Here is a 26,556-nt window from a genome sequence, read left to right as displayed (position 1 = left end):
AGGAAGAGTGGGGGGATGGTTATGTGTACACCAGCTTGGACTTCTGTTGTTGTGTGCTGTAAGTAATCTCCACCAGGGGTGGGTGGAGTCTAAGGATTTTAAGCAGGGTTTTTGCAAAGGGCATTAAAAAGTTAGGCACCCAACTCCCACTGAAGGTTAGTAAGACATGAGATCCTAAGTCCCATTTGTGCCAATATTTCCCCTACCTCCTTATTTCTGATCCTGGTGTGACAGGTTCCCGCAGGGTGCCACCTGGAATTAGGGTACCACTGAGCCCTCTGACCCACCAGCCTGGGCTCCCTCTCACACTGTGCTGCTGCGACAAGTTGCAGAGCCCCCCAAGCTTGCACTTTCACCAGCATTCACACAGGTAGGGATATACCCAGCTGCAGTTACATGTGGGCTCTCTAACCACCAGCCTTGGACTCCAGAGCACTACTGTCCTGCCCTGGTCAAATCTGGCCAGTATATAGGTTTAGCACCCAGTCCACCTCTCCCTCAATGTGAAGATGACCATGCACGCTTGTGGTAACCAAGCTGAGATTTCTCCCAGACACCTTAGTCAAATGCACACTGGTTTGGATTAAAACATAAAATAAGTTTATTAACTGCAAAAGGATAGATTATAAGTAATAGCAAACAGATCAAAGCAGATAACCTAGTAAATAAACAAAACGGCAAACTGAGCTTAACATACTAGATAGGTAGGATATGAATTAGCAAATTCTCACTCTGAGTGATAAACAGGCTGGCGGATTCTTAAGGCACAAGCTGCCTTGGCTCTGTAGCTTGGGTTGCCCGGGTTTTCATACACAGGCTAAAAATTCCTTTAGCCTGGGACCATCCATTCCCTCCTGTTCAGTCTTTATTCCTCAGGTGTTTTCAGGTGTGGTGTTGTACGGAGAGTGAGGTCCCATCAAGATGTAATTTCTCCCTTTTATATCTTCTTCCCACTTGTTGGAAAGCTCTTTTGCTGTGATCTGGGTCAAACAATTCCCATTGTGTAGTGCTATCTCTGAGAGGTTTCTGTTGTACACAGTTCCTGAGGTAATCCTTGTGCTTGTGTGCATTTCCCCAATAAGCCATTAACATTGTTTGGCCTTTTTACTGTTGTACCTGAAAGGCTGCTTGTGGGTGTTTTCAACCTCACAACATGTTTCAGTAACACGTATGTAGCCAAGCTTCATAACTTCACATACAACGAAAGCATATACAATCCAACAAGATGTTAATGTCTAGCAGATCAAGACTTTTAGAATGATACCTCACAAGGCATTCTTTGTACAAAACATATCCTAATTACATGACAATGGTGAATTTTGTGATGCCAGGGTGTCATACATGGATTCTTTGTAACTAGTTTCTTCATTTTTCTGAACTCTCCCTTTCTAGAGTGTCACAGTGTTCGTTTTTGTTAGAAGTCCTTCTCCAGACATGATGAATTTAATTATACAGTGGTGTCACTGTTTAGTTGTCTCAGCTATAGTTATTTCTTGAGCCAGCTCCTGTCAGGGTATAGCTACTCTTTTGTGTGCTCTAGCTATGCCAAGAAACAATAATTTAAATGGAAATAAATCGTGTAGAAATAAGACACACATTTTTAACAGTGGGGACAGGTAAATATTGGAATAACTTACCTAGGTATGTAATGGAATCTCTATCACTTGAAGCCTTTAAGTCACAACAGGTTGTCTTTCCAAAAGATATGCTATAGCTCAGACAGAAGATATGGCCTCAGTGTAGAAATTATTCGGTGAGGTAGGTTCCCTGTTCTGGTTTATTCAGGCAGGCAGTGTAGATGATAATCATAATCCCTTCTGGTCTTAAAAATCATTGATTCTATAAGGTGCTCAGAATAAGCTTCTCCAAGCCTTACCCCGGTGTGCAATTCAACCAGTTTATATGTGGGTCTGTCATGTGTGTATAAAGGCAGTGACTTGCATTTTGCATGCATTGCCTCCGTATCTCATTAATATTGAAACACAAAAAAGCATATGCTTTCATGGGTGAATACCCACTTCGTTGGATGCATGTAGTGGAAATTTCCAGAGGCAGGTATGATTATGAAGCAAGAATCAGGCTAGAGATAACGAGGTTAGTTCTATCAGGGAGGATGAGGCCCTCTTCTAGCAGTTGATGTGTGAACACCAAGGGAGGAGAAACTGGTTTTGTAGTTGGCTAGCCATTCACAGTCTTTGTTTAATCCTGAGCTGATGGTGTCAAATTTTCAGATGAACTGAAGCTCAGCAGTTTCTCTTTGAAGTCTGGTCCTGAAGTTTTTTTACTGCAGGATGGCTACCTTTAAATCTGCTATTGTGTGTCCAGGGAGATTGACGTGTTCTCCTACAGGTTTTTGTATATTGCTATTCCTAATATCTGATCTGCTAGAAGAGGGCCTCATCCTCCCTGATTGAACTAACCTCATTATCTCTAGCCTGATTCTTGCTTGCATATTTATACCTGCCTCTGGAAATTTCCACTATGTGCATCCAATGGAGTGGGTATTCACCCACGAAAGCTTATGCTCCAATATGTCTGTTAGTCTATAAGGTGCCACAGGATCTGTAAAAGCAGCAAAGAGTCCAGACTAACATGGCTACCACTCTGATATTTGAAAAAAGTATATATTATCATTAGAAAACAAACTAGTGTTTGTTTATTATTTCAGTGTGTTTTCTGTTCAGTTGAATATATTAGTTGGACCAGAAGTGAAATAGCAGCCATTTCTATATGTTTAAAATTTGGGTTTTTAGCTGAGTTGGAAGGAAATGGTTTGTATTTCAAATAAAGAAAAATAATTTGTAGTTTACAAAGTTATATTTTTAAATGAGAATTTCAAGAAATAATATTATTCTGTATATATTTAGGATAACAGCAGAAGAAGAGAAATTTAAAAAGGAATGGGAAGAAGATTGGAGGCCTAAAGAGTCACCTAAGCCTGTAAAAACTGTAACTGCAGATGTACATCCAGCCCCTACTCCTAAACACAGAAGTAAGTGACTGATTCCATCCTAGTCAGTGGGGGAAACAGTTGTGTTTGAGGAACAATATTATGACTAAACAATGGTCATGGAGATGAGGTGTTTTCACCAGTTCAAATCTAACCTATGGCAGCCATAACTAAAACTTAACACCTGTTGGCTGTTTGAAGGTCTATGAGAGATGAGTTTAGTTGTATCCATCCAGTTCCCACTTAATAGAAATCTGTCACAAAACTCACTGCCACACTCACTGTCAGCCATGTTCACAGTCTCAGCCAAGAAATGTGTTGACATGGAGACTGAACTTCCTACCATGATGATGAGCCCTCTAGGTCAGGTTTGAGGTGCATCATGGGGGGTGTATTTTGCTGTTGTCCAGGCTGTTTCTATTCAGGGAGCCTCAGTCTCCAGAGATGTCAACCTGTCACATTTCATGTACACTAAAAGCAAGATTTTCTTTGAGCTGTTCTCATTCAGAGTTGCTATGTGCTCACTCTGAACACTTTTGAAAGTCTAGCCACTTCATTTAGGTGCCTAAAAAAAACTCAGCTCCCATTTGAAAATCTACACAAAATTTTTATGTACCGTATATGTATATATATGTGTGAATGACTGAGGTGGAAATATGTTGCATTCATAGTCTTATTTAAATCTCTTGGCATAAAATGTCAGTGCATAATGGATTACAGGAGTTATTGGCATTTTGCTACTTGGGTCACATTTCAAAGTTTTTCTGATCTCTTACTTTAAATGAGTGTTGAGCTTTCTGTATCCAGTAGATAATCAGAAAAATACTGTGGGTGACTTGGTTTCATTTCCCTATTTGACATCTTTGACTTGGGAGAGATCTTGAGAGATGGAGGAATAGGATGTGGAGATGTAATGCTGTACTTACAGCTGGAGACACAGTGGCTTGGTGCTCTGGCTTTATTACTGGGAGAAAGGGGAGGGTGTTCGCTTTTTTTAAAAAGGAGAAATCTATATAGAACTTCCTGCTTTTGGCGAAGAAGGACTGGAGCTACCACTAGAGCTGAGGGCAACGTGCAGCTTTCAGCTCATCTGAGCTTTACCAATTGAAACATGTGGATCACCGAGGTCCAAGTCCACATGAAGTATCCAGTTTGTGCAAACCACTGCCAACCCTTCCCCCCAGCTAGGACCCCAGAGTCCTTCCTTTTTAAGTCTTTGGAGGATGTGGGGATGGCTCCCTGGTGTCCTGTAAACTCCTTCCTGCTACTTATCTTTGAGGAGAGAGCGGTTAACCATCTTCCAGCATCTTCAGGTGATGCCTGGTAGGAAGATAATAAATGAACACCTTGTCCCCATCCAGGCCCACTGTGAGGCTGCTTGCCCCCTGACCCCCGTCTGCTGACTCCGACATGGTTCTCAGCCCAGCAGAGCACCATTTGCAGAGTCCTGGGAAAGGGCATATTGCCTACTTATTGTACATAGAGCACTGAATTAGTTATAGAGCTTTGTTCAGCATGCTGATGGGTATTTGTGCATGCAAATGGACTAACAATGATTACTATGGAGAGGCAATGTGGGCTAATGGGTAGAACACTGGACTGGGAGTCTATTCCCAGCTCTGCCACTGGCCAGCTGGGGTGACCTTGAGCAATTCATTGCACCTCTATGCCTAGTTTCCCTTTCTTTAAAATGGAGATAATGATATTGCTCTCCTTGTGTAAAGTGTTTTGAGATGATCACTATATAAGAGCTAGGTATTGGTACTATTATTTATTGTTATTACTGTTTTGCATGTGCAAATATAGGTCTTTTGTGTCTAATGCATGATCATTCTTGGGGACACACTCATCATGTCCTGTGTTTAAGCATTTGTCCCCTAAATAAATCAAGGGATCTGGTGGATACTGTGACACACTAGTGCAAATATTCAGCACAGGCTCTAGCAAATATTTATTTCTTTAGAAATTATAACAAAACTCTGAAAAATGCCCCAGTCTCCAGTACAATCTTGTAAATCACACTGTAAAGATCCAACACCTTTTAACTGTAGCAATAAACCTCTGAGCAAGCTGATCTTTTTAAAAAACCTACAATATTCCTACTCTGCTTGACAAATCAAATACAGATCCATCTGAAATTTTCAACTTTGTGAAATACAGATATATTCAAGGATGGGTGAATTTCTCCAACAGTTGTAGAAAATATCTGTTTTAAACAAATTATTCCCTTCAGTTTTTATACTTTACTGAAACCTGGTCTGAGTTTTATAGAAAGAATGACTTAAATTTTCATTCTTCTTATGAAGAATGACTTTTGGAAGTCAGGGTTTTGACTGATCTGCTTACTGTTTGCTGTTGGCATTCTGATGATTTTGCAAGTGGTATGAAAAATGAGATTGAAAAATAAGGATTGAACTTAGGCTCTTCAATGCTAAGGCCCTGATAAAGCAAAGCACTTAAGAATCTGCTTAACGTTAAGCATGTGAGCAGATCTACTTAGTTCTCAGTGGGACCACTTACATGGTTAAATTTATGCATGCTCATAAGTGTGTACTGATTTTGAGGCCTAAGACCTTTGTCTGGCACATAAAGCAAATACATTCATATCTTATGTGGACCAGACACTAGAAGGAGACAAACACTCACATCTCCTACTGTGGATTCCATAAGGCTTGGACACACGTGTTCTTCACTTTTCAGTTGTCTAATCCATTCACGCTGTGGTATCCTTCCCCCCCCCCACCTTTTCTGCTCCCATTCCATCCTTTCTCCCTCTCTTATTCCTCATTCCTCCTTTTCCCTCCCCAGAAAATAATTTGTGCAAATGTTGTAGTCCTTACTAAGACAAAATTCCCTTGAAGGCAGAGGGCATTTTGCCTCAGTAGGATTTATCACAGGGAGTGGATCTGTTCAGTAAGAAGCTGCTGTTTGTGCACTCTAACTTTTCATAGAAGTGCCCATTAACTGTAAGCTTTCCTGCTGGACTGAGCTTTTCAAAGGCAATTGAGATGCTTTGAAGCTTAACTTCTAGATAAAAGACTAAATCAGGAACTGGTTAAACTAAAAAAACCCAGATGCTTTGAAGCACTATTATGCACAACAGGAAGTAGGAAAGTAGTACTGGTAAGACACTAGACTGGAGCTCAGGAGATCTAGGTTCAATTGCTGATTCTGCCACAGTATTCCAACTTGTGCAAGTTGCTTAATCTTTCTGTTCCTCAGTTTTCAAGTCATAAAATGCAAGTGATGATATTTCCTTTCTCCCACTGTTCATTTCTCTTGTCTATTTAAATTGGAAGCTCTTTAGGGCAGAGATTTGTTCTTACTGTGTTTGTGCTGTGCCTCCTGCAGTGGGGCCACAATATAGGGGCTACTATAGTATAAGGGAAAGAGGTGGCGTTTCTCTCTGAAGTTAGACCCAAGATAACTGTTGATGGTCGAACTTAAGAGTAGCCACTAGGTTCCTCACCCAACCTAGCTACAGTGCATTCCAGGCCATGGTGCTGTATGAAGACCTTATTTTCTTCAGGGTAAACCAGGAATTGATTATACCTGGGCTTTTTCATGATATTACAGATCTCAGTGAGGTTCCCTTTTTACCTTGTGGAAACCTCAGTTACCCTATCACTTGTGTCTCCTCATTTCCTCCCGCCTTTGTTTCTTTAGTAGATTTAAAGGGAGTTGCACATGACCAACTTGCAGCAGATGACATGGATGGAGTGATCACGAAGCAGAACAAACAGGTTTGCTCTTCAGCCTTGGCTTCCTATCCTGATTCAGAGTCTTCCTACATTTCGTTTCCTCCTGACAGTCAGTCTTGACACTAGACTGAACACTTTCTATTCTTGCTGCTTTCAGTTGCTAGGGCAGGACCCACAGTCCATTAGATGGTAAATGCTAACAAAATTACAGAGCTCAGAATATGTATTGCTGCTATTGTGCTCTAGAGACACCTAAATGAAACAGACTCTGTCAGTAAATTTTTAAAAAGTGGATGCTATTAATTAAGCTTTGTATCATCAGCAGATTTATGTATAAAAATAGAGTTACTATATGTCCTATGCATTACCCAACAGTATGGTTTTAAACTTCATGAACTTGGCTTTAAGAAAATCTTTTTTTTTTTCCTAAACAAAAATACTTCATATAGGGAATGAAAGGTTTTGTTGTTTCCCTAAATGTTGTGCACAAGCTTGGATGTTTTTGAATCATTTATTTGATTTCATTCAGTTTGTTATTGCTAACAAATTATTACAATGAATATAAAGCAATAGGCATGACAATGTGTATCTAATAACAATGAGAATGACTGTCAGGTTTTGTATAGAGGCTGGCTGTTCCATCTGTTTTGTTTCACATAAAAAGTGTATCAGTAAGGTAAACATGTTAGTAAATGTACAGATGCTGCTTTTTGATCAAATTTGATAAAGGAACTGTCATTTAATACCATAATTTAATACAATGCAACATTGAAGACATTTAATACCATCATTATTTTGCCTTCAGATAGCTTTTAACCAGTTACATATGGGTCCAGCTTGATCTAAACCAGTTCAGGACTTTTCTCCAGCAAATATTTTTCCTTTGCTTTTTTTAATAGCTTTTGGATGGTTTTATCGATATGAAGGAAAATTTCCCACAATTCGCAAGGTACAAAGTGTGTAGAGATATAAGTGAAAATTTGCTGTGGGTTTTGCAATTGAAATTACTTCTTTCTCTCCTCTGTATTTTTTTAAATAAATTGTACCACAGTGTACATTTATTTCTAAATGTGGCAGTATGTGACCGACTATCTTACTTTATATGGATTCACTATATTCAAATGCTTTCTCATTTAACGTGCATGTACAAGCAAGTTTCTTTGGAGTGCAGCTGGAGGGGCTGATCTTTGAAGTACTGAGTGCTCTCAACTCCCACTGATTGCAATGGGAATTGATAGCTAGCCATACGTTTCAGGAGGTGCTCAAAACATTGGAAGACTGGACTAATGGGGTGCTCCCCTCTGCAAATCGTATGCTCCCCATAAGCCTTTGAAATAGTGCTTAAAAGGGAGATTTTCAGAGGCAAATAATAAATGGGAATTGAGTGCCTCGCTCCCATTTGTGCCTTTGGAAATTTACCAGTAAGTGGGAGCTTACGTGGTGAATAGATCTTTAAGAGAAATGAATTTGACTCATAATGGAAGAAAACAATCAATACATACTTTTAAAATTTGGTAAACAGGGTAATATATTTTAAGTATCATCTCTAAAGCATGCAGTAGTGTTTCAAATAATATTCTGTTCCTCTTGGTACATTCTTCTTTTATTTTTCAGTATCTTTTGACACTATTATGAACAGTATATTACTGATGTCTACCAGGTTAATGACCAAAATCAATCAGGGACTTAATGGTGAAGCCATCATAGAGCCAGAGCCAGATCCTGCATTGCTCCTACATCAATTCATTTATAGTTTTGGGTGTGCAAGGAAATCAAGATCACAGCCTGGACTCATCAGCTATACCTACCATAGTAACCATTTAAAAGATCATCTTTTACTATGAACCACAATTATTTCTGTATGCGTAGGATAGGAAATATCTGCAACATCTCAGATACCACTTTGTGCTGTTGTTTAACGTTAACATGTCAGTGCTGACCACCATCTCGTATTCTAGCCAACATCAGTACAGTAGGTTATGTGGCAGAAAAACATAAGGTTTGCTGTAAAAGTGCAAACTGGTTTTACTGCCCAAGTTATTCTGTATAATTATATGCTTTGCATCTCTATATGTTTAGAAGTTCTCAAAGCACTTGGAAAAATATTAAAGGGCGAAACTACCCACTATTCAAATCTACGCACACAATAGACTAACAACTTGAAAACATGTATTTTTAATCTAAACTATTTTTATTTTGTTTGTTTTTAAAATGTTTCAGCCCACACAAAAACAACAAACCAATTTTTATAAAAGAAATTCACTTCCTATTAAAGATATTTTTAGTACAGAGCAAATTGCAAACAGTGAATTATGAATCCATTAAAAATGATCTATGGAAAGGATGACTCAGGCTCTGAAGAGTTTGATTTGAGCTATGGTAGTTTGTTCAGCTAAGATTAATGGGAACACATTGGTATTCTACAGCACCAGAATCATACAGAGAACTCAGTGTGAGTCTTCATCTACAGTTACAAAATGTTACCATCTATCACATGAACCCCCATGCTATATTTACCATTTTTTGTAAAGAATAAAGTAATGTCCCAATGAATGGTATGAACAGTAACTAGCTCTAAACAAAACATGAAAACATTTGTAATACAAACTAAACATCATGGCTAAAACATGGGGATTAGAAATTAGGTGTTTGATGCCACTAAATCATTTTCACAACATAGTCATTTTACCTGTTAAGGTTAATCTGTGCAACAATAGCCAAATTAATTGTGAAGCCAATAAAATACAACCTCACTGATCACAGTAATGCCAAGTTCTAATCATTCACATATCAGGACAGGTCTTTTTTACCAGCAAGAAGAACGCCTGTCTATTTTTTTTTTAATCTTCCAAATGGTTATTGCCTAGATTAGGGGTGTGAGCTGCTACATTTCACTCCAGTATCGCAGGGCTGATAAATTAATCCTGTTATGCAGAGAATAATTGTAGCATGATTGTCACTGTGCCCTGGGTTCCCCAAGCTATAGTGAAGAGCTATTGGCTGAAAAGAACAGCTCATGCTTCCTCACTGTGCTATGTCTCCTCTAACAACCAAGCCTGGAGCACTGCCTCTCACTGCAGTGGCAGTCTTTAAGGAACCAGCCAGCTCCTCTTCACTGTGCAAAACTGGAGTATGCAGGCTATCCTCTTGCACTACTACTTGGCCTCAGGGAACCCAGCAGATGGTCACTGTAATCAAAAGAGCAGGTTTTCTTTCCCTGACAGCTAGAGCACAGACTTCAAAGTCTCTCCAGAAGTTTCAGGGGCCTTTAGTTGCACTATTTTAAAGCCAAAAAAAAATAATTATCATACATGTAAGTCTTATGGTTGCATGTTAGCTCATCTTTAAGTGGCCAGTGCATGTGAGAACATTTAATCCTGTAGCTCCCATGAATGTCCATTTGCCATCCCTAAAATTCAGAGACACTGCCTCCTTAGTACACTGCACTGATCTAAGCCTTTTCTTTGCAATTGCTTGCTCTGTCTTTCCTAATGCATGTTATGCGGTGCTTTGGATGTATGATGCAATAAACGCTTTTTATAGGCTAAAAGGGAAAGGTTCACTCCTACATTTAAATACATGAGCACTTATGTGAAAGCCATCATGAAATTAATGACAAGCAGAAGGGTGAGAAATGACGACATTATGGAACTATTTATGAATATCTTAACTCTCACTTACAACCCCAGCATACTCACATTCTGAAATGTTATAGAAGAGGAAAAAAGTATGTAATAGTACCAACATTGTATGATCCTTAAGTGATGCATAGGCTTTCTGTTTGCCTTCTGAATAAGAAGGCATTTCACCCAATATGATGGGGACTGGGTTTTAGAATTGTTTTAAAAACAGTTTATGCACACAAACAGAATGTGGCTAATTTTCCAAGACAGGTTTTTATATATCTAAAGGCTCAATTGAGCTCAAAGTTTTGCAGTGTTCTAAGCCATTGTAAAGTATACACACTACTATTTTGTGTAATAAATAAAACCTCCCAGAAAGGGAAAGAGAGAAAGAAGTTGAAGAGCGACAGTCTGTGTGAACAGAAAAAGTGTAAAAAGGAACTGGAGTTTGAGCAAAAACTTGCCAAAGAAAAAGAAGGGATGTTGGAAAAAGAAAAACAGCTGAAAATCAACCGGCTTGTACAAGAGGTATGTTGTGATAAGTGTTGGACTATATTTCTTTATAGTTTGATTATTTCCTTCTATTTTATCCTGCTTTTCCTCTGCAGGCAAAACTCTTTGACTCTCATGGGTGTCTGGGACCCAGTTCAGCAAGATATTTGAGCATGTGTCTAACTCAAAACGTGTGTAATCTCACTGACTTAAAAGGTACCTTATAGTACCTCAAGTACCTTGTGACGTGGGCCCTTTGCTTTTCTGCAGATGTGGGTTATTTAAAATAACAAATTCTGGATCTTATTCGGTATACCCGGCAACAAGTGAAGAATACTAAGCTTATGTTGAGATCAGTGCCCACCTTTTTCCTTTTATTAGCTTGCTTTTTTTGGTAATAAAAATATGAATATCTGTAAAAATGAAAAGCAAGAAGTCAGTGCAAGACAAACAAAAAAAAACCGAACTACTAAAAATCAGAAACAATATGACCTGAGGAAATGAAGAAAATGTTTAAATTGAGGTGGTAAAGCATAGTACTATGTTGGATGTAAAATTAAAGGGAAGGCTGAGTTCTTTTCAAACAAGGCATGCACTTAAAAATGGGGAGGAGAAATTATAGCAAACTGCAATAAAAGGAAATGGGAGGAAAGTAGAATATGGTGTGGGTTTTGGGGTTTTTTGCAGAAAGTTTATTAAATCTTTGCATGTCAAAGAGACAGTGGGCCAAATTATCTGCTAGCATAATGCTGTTGGTTTCCGTGGAGAGTTTGTTCCAATGTGTCAGATACTTAAAAAACACAGGATAACAAAATACACTATTCTGTTGCTAACGGATAAGAAACCGTATCCTAAGCTTTCTTATTCACAAGAGCACTTCTTCCTCAGATGGGTAGTCCTACTGGTTTAAAGACTACAGTACTCTCACAATGAGATATTTAGGGGTTTTCAAGGACAGGCCTAATGGAAGGCAGTGAAATAGAAAATGACTCACAAGAGCATGATTGTTTTTACAGAAAGTGTTTTAAAGTCAAATACATGTTGTATCTTCTAATTTTGTGTGTGGTGTAAACCCATTACCCTTTTTTATGCCACGGTGATATGACTAAGGTATCTGAAACAGAGCGAGAAGATCTGGAGGAATCAGAAAAGGTTCAGCACTGGGTGGAAAGACTTTGTCAGACACGATTAGAACAAATCTCCTCTGTGGAGAATGATTCTCCTGAGGTAAAAGAAAGCTCTTGCTTATCCCTCCGCTGTGATAGCTAAATGACTTTTGTATGTTTCCTAGACAGGCAGGGAGGTTTTGCAGTGAGAAGAACCTCTCCCATTCTTTCCCTTTTCAGCCTTTAAGATTGACATAGACAGTATTTAGCATTTGACATCTGCACGTTTTTCAGGGCTCTACCTTCTTTGGGAAATGCATTGCTATTGGTAAATGTGACCACATGACATCCACTGAAAAGCAGCATGACCACTTGACAGTTCTGTATCCTGTTAGCTGACCCTGCTAGATTGGCTAGGATGGCTTTTGCTAGCCATATTCAAACTCGAGGCTATGAGGACTTTACTACCTGTAATAATGAAGCTTTCCAGGCAAGAATGCTCTGATAGTCAGGATCTTGAATGCATCCTAGTACCATGGAGAGAGAGGGATAACAAAGGGCCAAATCATACCTTCACTTGAAAATGTGTAAGGGAAAGAGACAGAAGCTGAGGGAACTCTACAAGAGTCACTTAATAAACTTCGTTCAAATCTTCCCCTTAAATGGGAGGAGTTTGAGAAGAGCGGGCATATAGAGAAAGGTTTATGGCCTTATAAATCCATATCCACAGAGATGTTTTCCCACCATCCTGCTGCTCTGGCTCCCCTCCCAGCACAGCTGCTTCAGGATGACTTCCCTTGGGAATGAACAATAGCAGCTGCAGAGGGGACCCATGGTGATCTCCCACTTGGATAGTTCTATAGTCAGCAGAGAGCAGCTGGTCCTCTGTTCCTCCTGGCCCAGTGCCCAAAGCCAGGTGGCTCTCCAATAGAAGAGACTCTTGAGGAGAGAGAGAGAGAGGTTTTCTGCAGACATTCCCCACACCTTCTGCACTCACTAGCTGCAATCTGGTGGATTGCAGTCCTCTTTGGTGGTGGAAATGAAGGGGGCCAAACTCCTTGATATATTTTCAGAGCTTTGCTGCTCGGAACTATTTACTAGCACACTACTGTATTTACGCTGCCACTAATTACTTTATTTCCGTTAAACTATTTGAGGAGATTAAACCAGTATAAATCAAGAGAACAGGTTGGTTCTGAGAGATTAACCTGTCTGAGGTATTAACAGCCATTATATATTATTATTTGTTATTAATTGTAATATATCTTTAAAACAAGCAGCAGTTCCCAAGGGTTGAAAAGTAGCCTCTTAGATGGTGGAGCCACTCTATGGTACTTAGCTGAGACTATCATTATGGACAGAGCAGTAATCCAGCTGAAGAAGTAAAGTCAAATAGGATAAATATCTTTGCTTTCTCTAGGGGTAACTTATGCCTCTTTAATCATTCCTCCAGGGAGTGGACAAAATAGTGGATAAGAGAATACTGATTAAGTGAACTTTCACAAATATTTTAATATGATCCATGACAAATGACTACCGGAAACATTTAGACCTCATTCGTATAGAACCCCCTTCTCCACTCCCCCAAATCCAGATTAATGTACTCACTTCTTCAGAACATCTAGTTCCTGTATTGATTCCTGTGGAGTTCATAAGCCCAGTAAGGACTCAAGCTCTGCATGGGCTACTCTGCATTGTCTAAGCTCTGCAGAAATTTGCCTGGACAACACCAAACTCACTGAGACTAAATCAAGCACTTCCCCTCCTCCCACATATGTGCTTCACCATCATGCATATAGCTTGCACCCACCAGGACATCATCACTATCACATACACAACCCAGGTGGATATACTTCCAGAACTGCTTATCAGACACTCAGGACTCTAGGGTGGTATTAGGTTGGTTGGGGTATTTTAACCGTGAATTCCCTAGCACTCTATTTTTTCTCTTTAAACTTCAGTGCTGATTAAGGATTTTCCCCTTATTGATATGTATTTACAACCTTTACTCCAGATTTCATGGCTTTTTTTTTCATCTGGTCTGGAAATCCTTTTAAATGACTCTTTAGAATTTCAGGAGCTGCTTGTAAAGTGCTCTCTGCTTACATCAGCCACTTTTGCAATGAGTATTTTTTCCTATTTGTTTTGCTTTTTGTGTCTGCTCTTTTTATTTCCCCAGCACAGCAATTATGTACAGTATTTCTGTTAACTATTTTTTTTTTAAACTGGAGCTCTTTGTACACAAAAAGGCTTCAGGAAAAAGTTGTGTACAGGTATTTTTAATAAGAACCCAAGACCTTACGGTACTGCATTAATTATAGTTTGTGGTGTCCTGCTATTTGCCTTTAGTTTCTTCTGGTCCATGATAGGCAAGTGTACACTTAAGGCAGATCTCTGTTGTTATTACACTAGCTGACAAGTGGACATACTTCTGCTTCTCCTTCTGCTACATCAATGCGGAGGTTTGTAGGTGGTCTGCAGCTTCACACCACAGATCTTGATGATATTAACCTGGATGAAGTTGACAAGCCTACAAAACGCATAGCACCTCTCCCTCCAACACCTCATACAACTTCTACAACATCAGCAGCTCATCCACTTTCTTCATCAAATGTCCCATCTTCAAGAGGTCCAGCCACTTCACCTTCTGCAGCTTCACGGATGACTTTATCATCATCCACTGGGATGCATTCTCCCCCACCTCCTCCCCCTGCCTCCTTACCCAGTCAACCCACTGGATCTCTCTGTCTACCACCCACCCTCTTAGAAGAAAGAATGGGAAACCACAGTTACCATTCTTCTGGCCCAACAGAGTCCTTGAATGGCTGGGAAGCAAAAAATTACAGAGGAAGATCTATGTTTGGACCCATTATCTCTCAAAATAATGAAAAGACCTACTTATCAAGTCCAAAGGTATAATTTCATTATATTCTCCTCTCATTGTATATATACATCATTCTTATTAGTGATGTGTCCAAATAGCAGGTGGAGAATATTTGTGTGTTTGCTCTGCATAATGTTCCAGATCTTCTGCATGCAAATATCTTTAACAGAATGCATTAGTTAATAGCATCTTTTGTGCTTGACCATTATTACCTATAACCCATCATATTTTAAATACAAAGAAATCATGTGACCTATTTATCTATATCTGCACAGAAAAACAAAAAGTAAATTATTTTGTAGTTGAATGAGATATAAAGTATCTATAAAGTAGAATATTAGTATTCAGCTAATATAGTTTAAATATTGTTTTATTGTTGAATTGTTTTACTCAGGGAAAGTAGTGGACAGAGAACGTTAGGTTGAAGTCGCATGCTCAGAAACATTTGAACTTTTAAGTGAGCACCAATAGTAATCCTTTGATGGGAACAAGACTGAACATTCTTACTACAAATCTGAGGGGTTTGTCATTTTAGTAGTTAGTTTTCTGGGGAAATACTCTGATTGTCCCTTATTACAAACTCACTAGGTTTATTCAAAAAGAGGATCTATACTGAATATTTCAAAAAATTCATATATTAAATACTATTATTCAGGGGAAAATATTTCTGTGACTTCATCTTACAAGTATTTTTCTTTACTAAGAACTATAACATCAGGCACATACTTGAATCTTTGTAATAAAAGATCTTTCTGCAGATATTTTACAGTAGTTTCAAACAGTTCAGCTGGGACTCTGTGGTAGTTTTTCTGCATGGATTTGCTGCATTGTGTGCTGCGGTTTTCTGCAAGATCATTTGGAATAATAATGACTGTGTTGTGGGTATTGCAGCTGAACAGGGGAAGGACAAATGGGCAAAGGATTGAAATGACTTCTTAGTTCTCTATGAAAATGTTCAGATTATTTGTATCGAAAGGATAGTTTTATAAGAGTGAATTATAAATCTTTGTTTCATTATAAACAGTCTGATTATTGAAGGGACTCCATAAACATAGTTTATAATCACATTTCAAGAACACTTTAGCTTCTCTGGAATTAGAACAACTGCTGCATCTTTTTATGGAAGATGGGTTTTCTAAACGTGGTTTTCAACCTTTTTGTGCTCAGGAGCCATTTATAAATGTTTATGGCCTGTCGTAACCCAATAAATATTCTGGGGGTGAAGGCCCTGGGTGGTTTCTAATCCACATTAGGCAGCTAAATAAGTGACCTAATCTTCAAAAGTTCTAAGCACCCGCCAGCTGCCACCAAACTCAATCAAGGGTAGGTCTGAGAGGAGATTTTAGCTCTTAATCAATAAAATATTAATATTGGGCCAATCTTACTCTATTATATGCATATAAACCCATTGTTTTGTCTTTGGTGGGGTTTCACATCAGAATCTGGCCTAGCTGTATAGCTCAATTACTAAAGACAAATAGATTATCCACTGTGCCTATTGTGGGTTTTTTTACACCTTCCTCTTACATGTCTGATACTAGACACTATCAGAGACATGACAGTGGAACACATGGACCGTGGGTTTGGTCCAGCTGAGTTCAGAATCTGGCCTGGTGTGCCTGTTTCCTTCTTAAATAGCTTAGTTTATATTATTTGGGCAAAACACAAACATTTGATGTTCCCAAAGAAGTAACTGGTTTCCTTCCTTGTATCTCATCCTCTGAAAATATTAACTGACTCAGTTACTCTCAATCAACTGAATAAATCTATCTGATTTTAAATATGAGACCCTGATGTTAGACCAGCCAAAGTTGAAGTAAACAAAGATTTATTATTCTGGTCTCATAAATATCCTTTCCTAATGTTATACAAATAGGTTTCTAAATCTTTTCAGCATCAATCATTTTCTTCACTATGGCCATTTAATTGCAAGTTCTGCCAGGTGCTTGCCAGTGCTGAAGGAGTGAAATTACCTGTCAAATATTATTGGCTATGAACAATTCATAGATGTGGCATGAATTGATTTTGAGCGTCATAAGTATGATTAGTAGATATGTAGTAATGAAGCTATTATTGTTTAGGGTTTACGAAACACTTCTCATGTTGGCAAAATATCATCTGCATCAAGAAATCCACTGGTATGTCATAAACTTTTAATAATTAATATAGGGTTTTTATGAACTTTCGATGTAATGCTAGTGTCAAGGAATTTTAAAAGGGGATGATTTCAGATGGGTGCAGGATATGATTTCCCCCCTTGAAAAATGGCCATCATATCTTTGGATTCTGGTGTGTAAGGCAGTCATTGCATTTACAATATACCGGGTAATATTGCCCTTCATGTACCAATTAGCAGTGCTAAGCTCTAAGAGTATAAAAGACTTTCTCAACGAGTCTTCACATTTCAACAGTCTCAGAAATATAAGCTTGAAGCATGCATGTTGCATGTACAATATTTTTTCTGTGTACTGTGTATTTGTGTTTCTGTCAGGGAGACATACAACATAGTTACAATCCTATGTACTTTAAATGCAGTTTAGGATAGCGTCACAGCTGAAAAATATAGCTCAATATAAGCAGTCTTCAATTGTTTTACTGAAAGTGTATGTAGACATTGGGTCATATTAGAAGAGATATGTATGCTAAGAAAGGGTGTAACTCCCAATTTCCAGTAGAATGCAAGTATTATGTTAGTAGAAGCTATTTTTAAATTTCTTCCTATAATAAATTCACAGACTTCACAAACTGCTACCATAACATGGGTCTGTTGATTCCCCCTTTATGTTCCATGATACAATACAAACATATACACTGCATCTAGCAAATAACACTTGAAAAAGTATGTGTCCAGTTTGATAGACTGGCATATAGGGAAAAGTCTTTAGAATCCATTTCTTAAAGGTTGTTATGGGCTTAGCCATGCACTGTATACCACTGGTGTGGAGAATGTGTAGAAAGGAAAAAGACAATGGAGAACCTTTTCATCTTCCTGTGGGACAGCAGGACAGGATCCCTCTTTTATGCACAGGAGTGAGATGGGAGAAGACCAAGCTGATGCATTAGCCCTTATAATATATCTGCAGGAAGCATGCTCTGAGGGTTATGGGTGTATCTTGTCCACTAGGTGGGTTAATGCATATGCCACCCACAGCAGCACGTGCCAGCTGGCGGATGTTCAGATACACATGGCTCCTTTTTTAGAGAAGCAGTAATTTTTACCTCCTTCCTGAGATGGCCATTCCACCTTTCGTCAGTCCCACTTGTCTGACAGGGAATATGCCAGTCTACATCTCCACTTCCCAATGCTGCACTGGCCAGGGCTAGATTTGTCGCCTGTGTGTAGAATAAGAACAAACTACAAAAAGATGCTTCAGAAAGGTGTGCCTTTAAAGAAAGAAACCACATATGAAACTATAGTATTTTGTAAACATAGGAAATTGAGTTTAACAGTGATCATAGTTTAATGCATATCAGGAACTTATTTGATTGGAAAATAGTTTCTCTATACTATGGCTATTAGATTAGACCAGTGGTGGGCAACCTGTGGTCTGCGGGCCGCACGCAGTCCATCAGGCTAATCCACTGGCGGGCCGCCAGACAGTTTGTTTACATTTGCACAGCCGCCCGTAGCTCCCAGTGGCTGTGGTTCGCCATTCGTCTGGTGGCCTGCCAGAGGATGACCCTGATGGGCAGGTTGCCCACCACTAGATTAGACTGTTTCACAAAGTTCAGTACCGCTGTAGTGTTCATTTTCTCACAAGGGATGATTCACTTCTGTGCAGAGGGCCAACACAAGGCTCAGGCAACACTTAAGCCTGAAATGGATAATGGGAAAGTTCATTTAAGTTTAAAAGTCCTCAGGTAGTAGTTATCCCATGATAACTAATCTAAAACTTCAGACTCATTTCCTGGTAAGCTGTAAAAAATGGACATTTTTGAAGATGTGAAAGGGACTTGCATAGCGAATATTTTAAAGTCATTTTAAGAGTCTGTAAGCTAGCACCAGAGATATTCCAAGATTCCTATATTTGGGAAAGGTCTATCAGTGATAAGCAACTTGTGGTTCCCAGTATCAGACCAGTATCTCTTCATATCCCCTTGATGTCTTCAAATGTGAAAACACCACTAGTTTATCATAGAAAGGATTAATAAAGGAAAAAGAAATTCACTTTGGTCCCTTCAAAATAGTGATGGTTCATACATCTACTCATATTTCTAAGTGAGTGTGATAGAGAGCTATTTTTCAGAACACCCATTTGCCTGAAAACAGCTCATATTGATTTTGATTCCAGACTGGCCAGATCCAAGTTTCTTCCACTAGGCCACTCTGTAGAGCCAGGTTTCTGGAAATAAGTGAGACTGCTGGAGGTATTATTCTGATCCAGAGTAACTTCAGAGAGTTGATCTCTATGAACCCTCAGATTCTTCTGAGATCATTTAATCAATAAAAGCAGCAAAGAATCCTGTGGCACCTTATAGACTAACAGACGTTTTGGAGCATGAGCTTTCGTGGGTGAATACCCACTTCCTCAGATGCATGCATCTGAGGAAGTGGGTATTCACCCACGAAAGCTCATGCTCCAAAACGTCTGTTAGTCTATAAGGTGCCACAGGATTCTTTGCTGCTTTTACAGATCCAGACTAACACGGCTACCCCTCTGATACTTGACATTTAATCAATGTTAGCAATAGATTTTGTGTGGGTAAACACTACGCTACTCCAGGGAATTCCCTGGTGACTTTCAAAGACCTGACTCAAAAACTTTTCTCTAAATTCTAAAAAATACTCCTTTTTGCTGTAAAAATGGGATTGTGTAACCAATTTACTGGAAATTATTCCAATCATTTCCATAGTAACAGCTTGTACTACATGCATGATATCTGGAATACATCATGTTTCCTATGAGAAATGTCAACTGGAGTGCTGGAGCTGAGTCAGAATCTAAACCCATAGGGCTCAGTCCTGAACTCTTTATTCAGACAAGACTCTCATTGACGTCAGTGGGAGTTTTGCCTGAGTAAGGAGTGTAGGATCAGGCACATAATTTGTACATGTCAGAGGATTAACTCTGAAATTCCTCAGAGTATCTACTGTATTTCATAGAGTAAAGGGATTAATACTGTGACTAACTCTTGATCTTAGCCCAAGATGAGTGATTTTTAATACATTTCTAATGGAATAATAATAAATTACAGACCTGGTGAATTTCACATTAGAAGATCAGTTTAGCCACCTGGCTGCAGTATATCTTTAACAGTATCACAATTCCAATTCAGGTTCGCTATCTCATTACATTCATTGTTTTACCATTACTTCTTTAGCTCTTAAATCAGTTCACTGCCTCTATGGGATAAGTGCCAAATGCAGGGATAAAATTTTCCATCATCCTTCTGAAGTAATGGTTTAAGGAAAAGAAGTCGTTATTTGGATCTACCGGGAATTACATTATGTTTTGTCTTATTATCATTATAGATCAGTTAATAAAATACTTCTGACAGCTTTTTGTTATACTAGTGGCAATAAAATTTAGCAATGAAATGATGTATATTGTGGTGCCCCTGCAATATGATTGGTTTGCACAAATTGCATTATCTGTAATTTTCTTAAATTGAACCCTGATAGCAATTTGCTCCAAGCCCACCTACCCAGCGTCAGCCAGTGGTACCTATAGTCTCTAAGCCAGTCATGCTGCAACCTGATCCTAATTTTATGGTCAGGCCAACAATCAAACCAGAGGCCCTGGTAAGCCTTTTCTAATATTCTTCATTGAGTGTGGTAAAGTTGTAGGAATTTTTCTTGTTGAATTGTCTTTAAAGGTTCAAAGTTTGTCTTTGTGTTCTCCTAACCATAAACCACATTGAATTGTTCTGAATAATCAGATGGTAAGTATTAAAGGTCTCAGTGTGGCTTTGTGAATAATAGTCACTGTTTCTAACAGCAAGGAGTTTAGAGGGGGGTTTTATATTTTTATTTCATAGATTGTTTTGATTTTATCATGTTTGTATTCATTCAAAAAGTCAAATTTGCCATAAGTGGCAAGATTGCCAATGTTAATTTTTGCCTTTACAAGGAAACAAAAGTTATATGATTTATACACATTTCAAATTCTTCCATTCCCAAGGAAAAGATGTACATTGTTAATATTAAATTGGACTGTATAGTAGACTGGTGTTGTGCTTGTCCTGTTAAGTGTTACACAAGTAGATTTTTTTTCACATCTGTTTCCAGTGTATATAAAGATGTATTGTGCTCTGACCAAAATCTTAGACTAAAAGTGTTTGGGCTAAATCTTGCAGTGGTCCCTGGAATTTTGTTGTATTAGGGACTACAAGGCTTGGCCCTTTGAGAGCAGAAGAGATCATGAGTAATTTGGAAGGTAAGGACTCAATCTTGAAGTCTCTAATCTGGAAAAACTACCATATAAGTCAATGGAAGTTCTGTCTGAGTGAGAATTGATGGCCCAGAGCTGCGACCATTACTGGCAATTATTCATGAGAACAATCACATTGACTGAATTTCTTAAATGGATGCATAAGAATGGCCATACAGGGTCAGCCCAAAGGTCCATCTACCCAGTATCCTGTCTTCCAACAGCAGCCAATGCCAGGTGCCCCAAAGGGAATGAACAGAATAGGTAATCATCAAGTGATCCATCCCCGGTTGCTCATTCCCAGCTTCTGGCAAACAAAGGCTAGGCACCCCATCCTTGCCCATCCTGGCTAATAGCCATTGATGGACCTTTTCTCCATGAACTTATCTAGTTCTTTTTTGAACCCTGTTATAGTCTTGGCCTTCACAACATCCTCTGGCAAAGAGTTCCACATGTTGACTGTGTATGGTGTGAAAAATACTTCCTTTTGTTTGTGTTAAACCTGCTGCGTAATAATTTCATTTCCCTAGTTTTTGTATTATGAGAAGGAGTAAATAACACATCCTTATTTACTTTCTCCACACCAGTCATGATTGTATAGATCTCTACCATATTCCTCCATTAGTTGTCTCTTTTCCAAGCTGATAAGTCCCAGTCTTATTAATCTCTCCTCATACGGAAGCTGTTCCGTATCCCTAATCATTTGTGTTCCCCTTTTCTGAACCTTTTCCAATTTTAATATATCTTTTTTTGAGGTGGGGCAACCACATCTGCACTTAATATTCAAGGTGTGGGTATACCATGAATTTATATAGAGGCAGTATGATATTTTCTGTCTTATTATCTATCCTTTTCTTAATGATTCCCATCATTCTGTTCGCTTTTTTGACAGCTGCTGCACATTGAGTGGATGTTTTCAGAGAATTATTCACAATGACTCCAAGATCTCTTTCTTGAGTGGTAACAGCTAATTTAGACCCCAATTTTTTATATTTATAGTTTTATTTCAATTTTGCCTATTACCTCATGAGTGATACTAGTATGATAGGCCCTGATCCAATCCCCATTGAGATCAGTAGAAAACCTCCTTAATGATGAAAAATAAATCACATCGGCACTTAAAATTCTTGAATTTCAGAGTTGTGTTATGAACTCTAAATGCTAAAAATTAACTTGCATATTATCCGTAATTGCCATTTATTAAAATATTCAGAACGTTCTGCTTTAATAATGTAGTGATTCTTGTTCCTCTGTTTTCAACATTACAATTAAAACAGATACAGTAGCTGTTTAAGGATCATTTTTTATCAAAAACACGTTCAGCCCAGAACTGCTATGTTAAACACATTCTCAAGCCACTATGTGCATAAGAGAGCTGATTTTTGCAAGATAAATATTAATTCCTGCCCATGCATCAAGCGGCAGGACCATGATTATATAATGGTAAAAAGACTGCAAATATAGATATGCCATTCAATTGCATACATGGAAATTTCATTTTAGTTTGGAATATGTGAAGTAACTAATAATTCAATAATTTACCAGCATCCCAAGCAATTTGAAATTGCTCAGAAAAAAAGATCAAAATGATAATTCAGAGTTAATATAATTTAACATCTGGAAAAAAATATGACATGCATTGTAAAACTGTCTGTTTGCAAAAGCAGCACTGGTCTAAGTTCAACATATTACATGTATTGTAGCCAACTGCTTACAATTAGTCTTGAAGAACTGGAAACAAGATTCACCCTCAGAAGGAACTTTGTCATTACTTGTTATGCATGTACACACGTTTTCCAAATCACAAGGCTATTCAGGATTGTATTGGGTTCAGGAAAATATAGTAACTACCATTGTAATCCTCATTTTGGACCAAAAATCTCCCAACTATTTCCAAAATTGGAATGCCAAAATTGGAAAAATACATGGGATGCATTTAAAACTGACTTTACTGTAACCACGGAACTAGAAATCTATGCGCAAGTTAAAAGTTCTTAGATTCAGAAGCACACTACACAGTATTTGTATTGGGGTCTAACTGACCCGATAACCAAACACATTTTTAAAATAGCTACAAACTACATAGGTGTCGTGGTCTAACAGACCCCATTTTTAGACAATGAAAACAGACAGCAACAGCAACATTATAAAAGGCACAAACACAGCAAAGTGGCAGTAAATGGTTTACTACTTTGAACAAATGGAGCAGTTAAGTTGACATATATTCTGAACATACAAAATTTTTACATTTTGAACATTTTTTATGTGATTCCTGCCTCATCTCCAGAACAAATGTAGCATCTTCCCTGTTTCTTAGGCTCTGGATCAAACAGGATGCTACTTTCCTAGAAGCCTGAAGTAAGGCTGCTATATTCCTTTCCTGCACCAGTGGTTTCACCATTTCTGTGCCCAGGTCCCTGTGAAACATCCATCTCTTACTCAAACACTTATTATGCCAGGTGTGATTCAACAAAATCCAAACAATATATGCATTCAGACATGCAATGTGCATTTGCAATGCAACTAAGTCGTTGCCACAGCAACAGCATCTGTCAAGTGTGGGCTTGCCAGAAAATAGTATCTGACAATTGTGGCTTCCCCAGAAACTTTCTAGCAAGTATAGGCCTCCCAGAAGATCATTGTGATAGGATTATCTTGAAAGAAACTCAATTTGCTGTACAATTGTGATGATATGTGATGGGAAACATTAACTGGGATCTCACAGACCCCCCCGACACTTTTGGTGCATTTTTTTGAAAAATAAAAACCACTGAAACTGATTATTAAAACAGTGCTGAAAGATTCATAGACTATCAGGGTTGGAAAGGATCTTAGGAGGTCATCCAGTCCAACCCCCTGCTCAAAACAGGACCAATCCCCGGACAGATTTTTGCCCCAAATCCCTAAATGGCCCCCTCAAGAATTGAACTCACAACCCTGGGTTTAGCAGGCCAAACCACTGAGCTATCCATCCCCACTATGAGTCATATAATCATATCACATAACTCCTGCCTCAACTTAAAAGCAATATGATGTTGGAATGCATAATTAAATTAGGGTCCAACAGATCCCAATATCTTTTGAGTAATTTTTTTCACTACACTAAAACCACAAGAAGTATGCAGACAAAACTAATACTAGCAGGTTGTCTGCATCATAGTTTGAGAATACTTAAAGAAGAGGCAATGTTTTGCCAATTATCTTTTATTTAAATTTTTGTATGTGCTTGGGGGCCAAAAGACCCCCCAAAGACTTTGGAAGTGTAGTACTTTCATTTTCCCCATTGATTAACATTGAGGGTTCTAACTGACCTCATTACCTTTTTAATGACTTTTTTGCTACACAAAATCCTACAAAAAGTGGAAACATGGTCAGATTGATGAGGAGTACAAAAGAACAGCACAAATATGTAGGGACAAAATCAGAAAGGCTAAGGCACCAAATTAGTTACACCTGGCAAGGGACATGAAAAGCAATAAGAAGAGGTTCTTTAAATACATTAGGAGCAGGAGAAAGACGAAGGAAAATGTAAGTCTTCTATTTAATGGGGGAGGGAGTGCTAATAATTCATGACATCAAAAAAGCTGAAATGCTTAATTCCCAGCTTCTAGCAAACAGAGGCTAGGGACACCATCCTTGCCAATCCTGGCTAATAGCCATTGATAGACCTATCCTCCATGGATTTATCTAGTTCTTTTTTGAACCCTGTTATAGGACTCGTGGAGGATGAGAGAAGTCCCAGAAGACTGGAGAAGGGCAAACATAGTACTTGTCTTTAAAAAGGGAAAGGAGGAGGACCCAGAGAATTATGGACCAGTCAGCCTAACCTCAATAACTGGAAAGATACTGGAGCAAATTATTGAACTATCCATTTGTAAGCACCTGGAGGATAATAGGGTTACAAAGAATAGTCAGTATGGATTTGTCAAGAATAAATCATGCTGAACCAACTTAATTTCCTTCATTGATAGGCTTACTGACCTAGTGAATCGGAGGAAGCAATAGATGTGATATACCTTGATTTTAATAAGGCTGTTGACAGAGTTCTGTGTGACATTCTCCTAAGCAAACTAAGGAAATGTGGTTTAGATGAAGTTACTATAAAGTGGATGCACAACTGCTTGAAAGGCTATTGTCCAAGAGTAGTTGCAATAGCTTGATGTCAAATTGGGAGGGTGTATCTAATGGGATCCTGCAGGTGTCAGTCCTGGATCTGGTACTATTCACTATTTTCATTATTGACTTGAATAATGGAGTAGAGAGTATGCTTATAAAATGTGCAGATGACACCAAGCTAGGTGGAGTTGCAAGCTAGGTGGAGAGTAGGTTTAAAATTCAAAATGACATTGACAAATTGGAGAATTGGTCTGAATTCAACAAGATGAATTTCAATAAAGACAAGTGCAAAGTACTTCACTTAGTAAGGAAAACTTGAATGCACAGCTACTAAATGGGGAATAACTGTCTTGGTGGTAGTACTGCTGAAAAGGATCTGGAGGTTATAGTGGACCACAAACTGAATATGAGTCATCAGTGTGCTGCAGCTGCAAAAAAAGGCTAGTATGATTCTGGGGTGTATTAACAGGAGTGTTGTATATAAGACACCTGAGGTAATTGTCCAACTCTACTTGATGCTGGTGAGGCCCCAGCTGGAGTACTGTGTCCAAGTCTAGGTACCACAGTTTAGGGAAGATGTGGACAATTTGGAAGGAATTCAGAAGAGAGTGACAAAAATAAAAGGTTTATGAGGAAAGGTTAAAAAAACTGGGCATGCTGAGTCTTGAAAAAAGAAGACTCGGGGGGGATGACTCGATAAGAGTCTTCCAAAATATTAAGGCCTATTATAAAGAAGACAGTGATCAATTGTTCTCCATGTCCACTGAAGGTAAGATAAGAAATAATGGGCTTAATCTGCAGCAAGGAGATTGAGATTATATGTTAGGAAAATCTTTGTAAAGTAGATAAGCTCTGGAATTGGCTTCCAAGCGAGGTCATGGAGTCCCCATCATTGGAAGCTTTTAATAAAAAGTTGGACAAATATCTGTCAGAGATGGTCTAGGTTTACTTGGTCCTGGCACAATGCAAGGGGCTGAACTTAATGTCTTGTCAAGGTCCCTTCCAGCCCTACATTTCTATGATTCTCTGAAAAACCACAACAGGCAGGATGAGAAAACCAATGTGGAAAGATGGACCTCATCCTACTTTGAGAATTCTTAATGTATGGAAAAGCACATATTTAACATGAAAATTTGTGTTTACATTTTTGTGCACATTGGAGTCAAATAGACCCTAAAACATTAGGAGGTTGAATCTCATTTAAGTATTATGAACCAATACTCTGAAAGTGCTGCTAGGCAATCAAATGGAGGCTTGACTTGCTCCTGTGAATAATCCGAAGCAAGTCAATGGGGCTCTCATTTATGTTAAAT

The 26,556-nt window shown here is 38.6% G+C and overlaps 1 protein-coding gene across 1 annotated transcript in view; it reads left to right on the top strand.

Moving 5' to 3' along the window:
- USH1C (USH1 protein network component harmonin) overlaps positions 1–26,556 on the top strand; it is a 106,478-nt gene that overhangs the window by 59,805 nt on the left and 20,117 nt on the right. Inside the window, exons 14-15 of the mRNA XM_030560498.1 lie at positions 2,868–2,992; positions 6,617–6,693. Coding sequence (XP_030416358.1) covers positions 2,868–2,992; positions 6,617–6,693 — 202 coding nt within the window. The remainder of the gene's footprint in view (positions 1–2,867; positions 2,993–6,616; positions 6,694–26,556) is intronic.

The sequence above is a fragment of the Gopherus evgoodei genome, chromosome 4 (assembly GCF_007399415.2).
Source record: "Gopherus evgoodei ecotype Sinaloan lineage chromosome 4, rGopEvg1_v1.p, whole genome shotgun sequence".
Taxonomy (NCBI): domain Eukaryota; kingdom Metazoa; phylum Chordata; order Testudines; family Testudinidae; genus Gopherus; species Gopherus evgoodei.
This window is presented reverse-complemented; position numbering and strand designations above follow the sequence as displayed.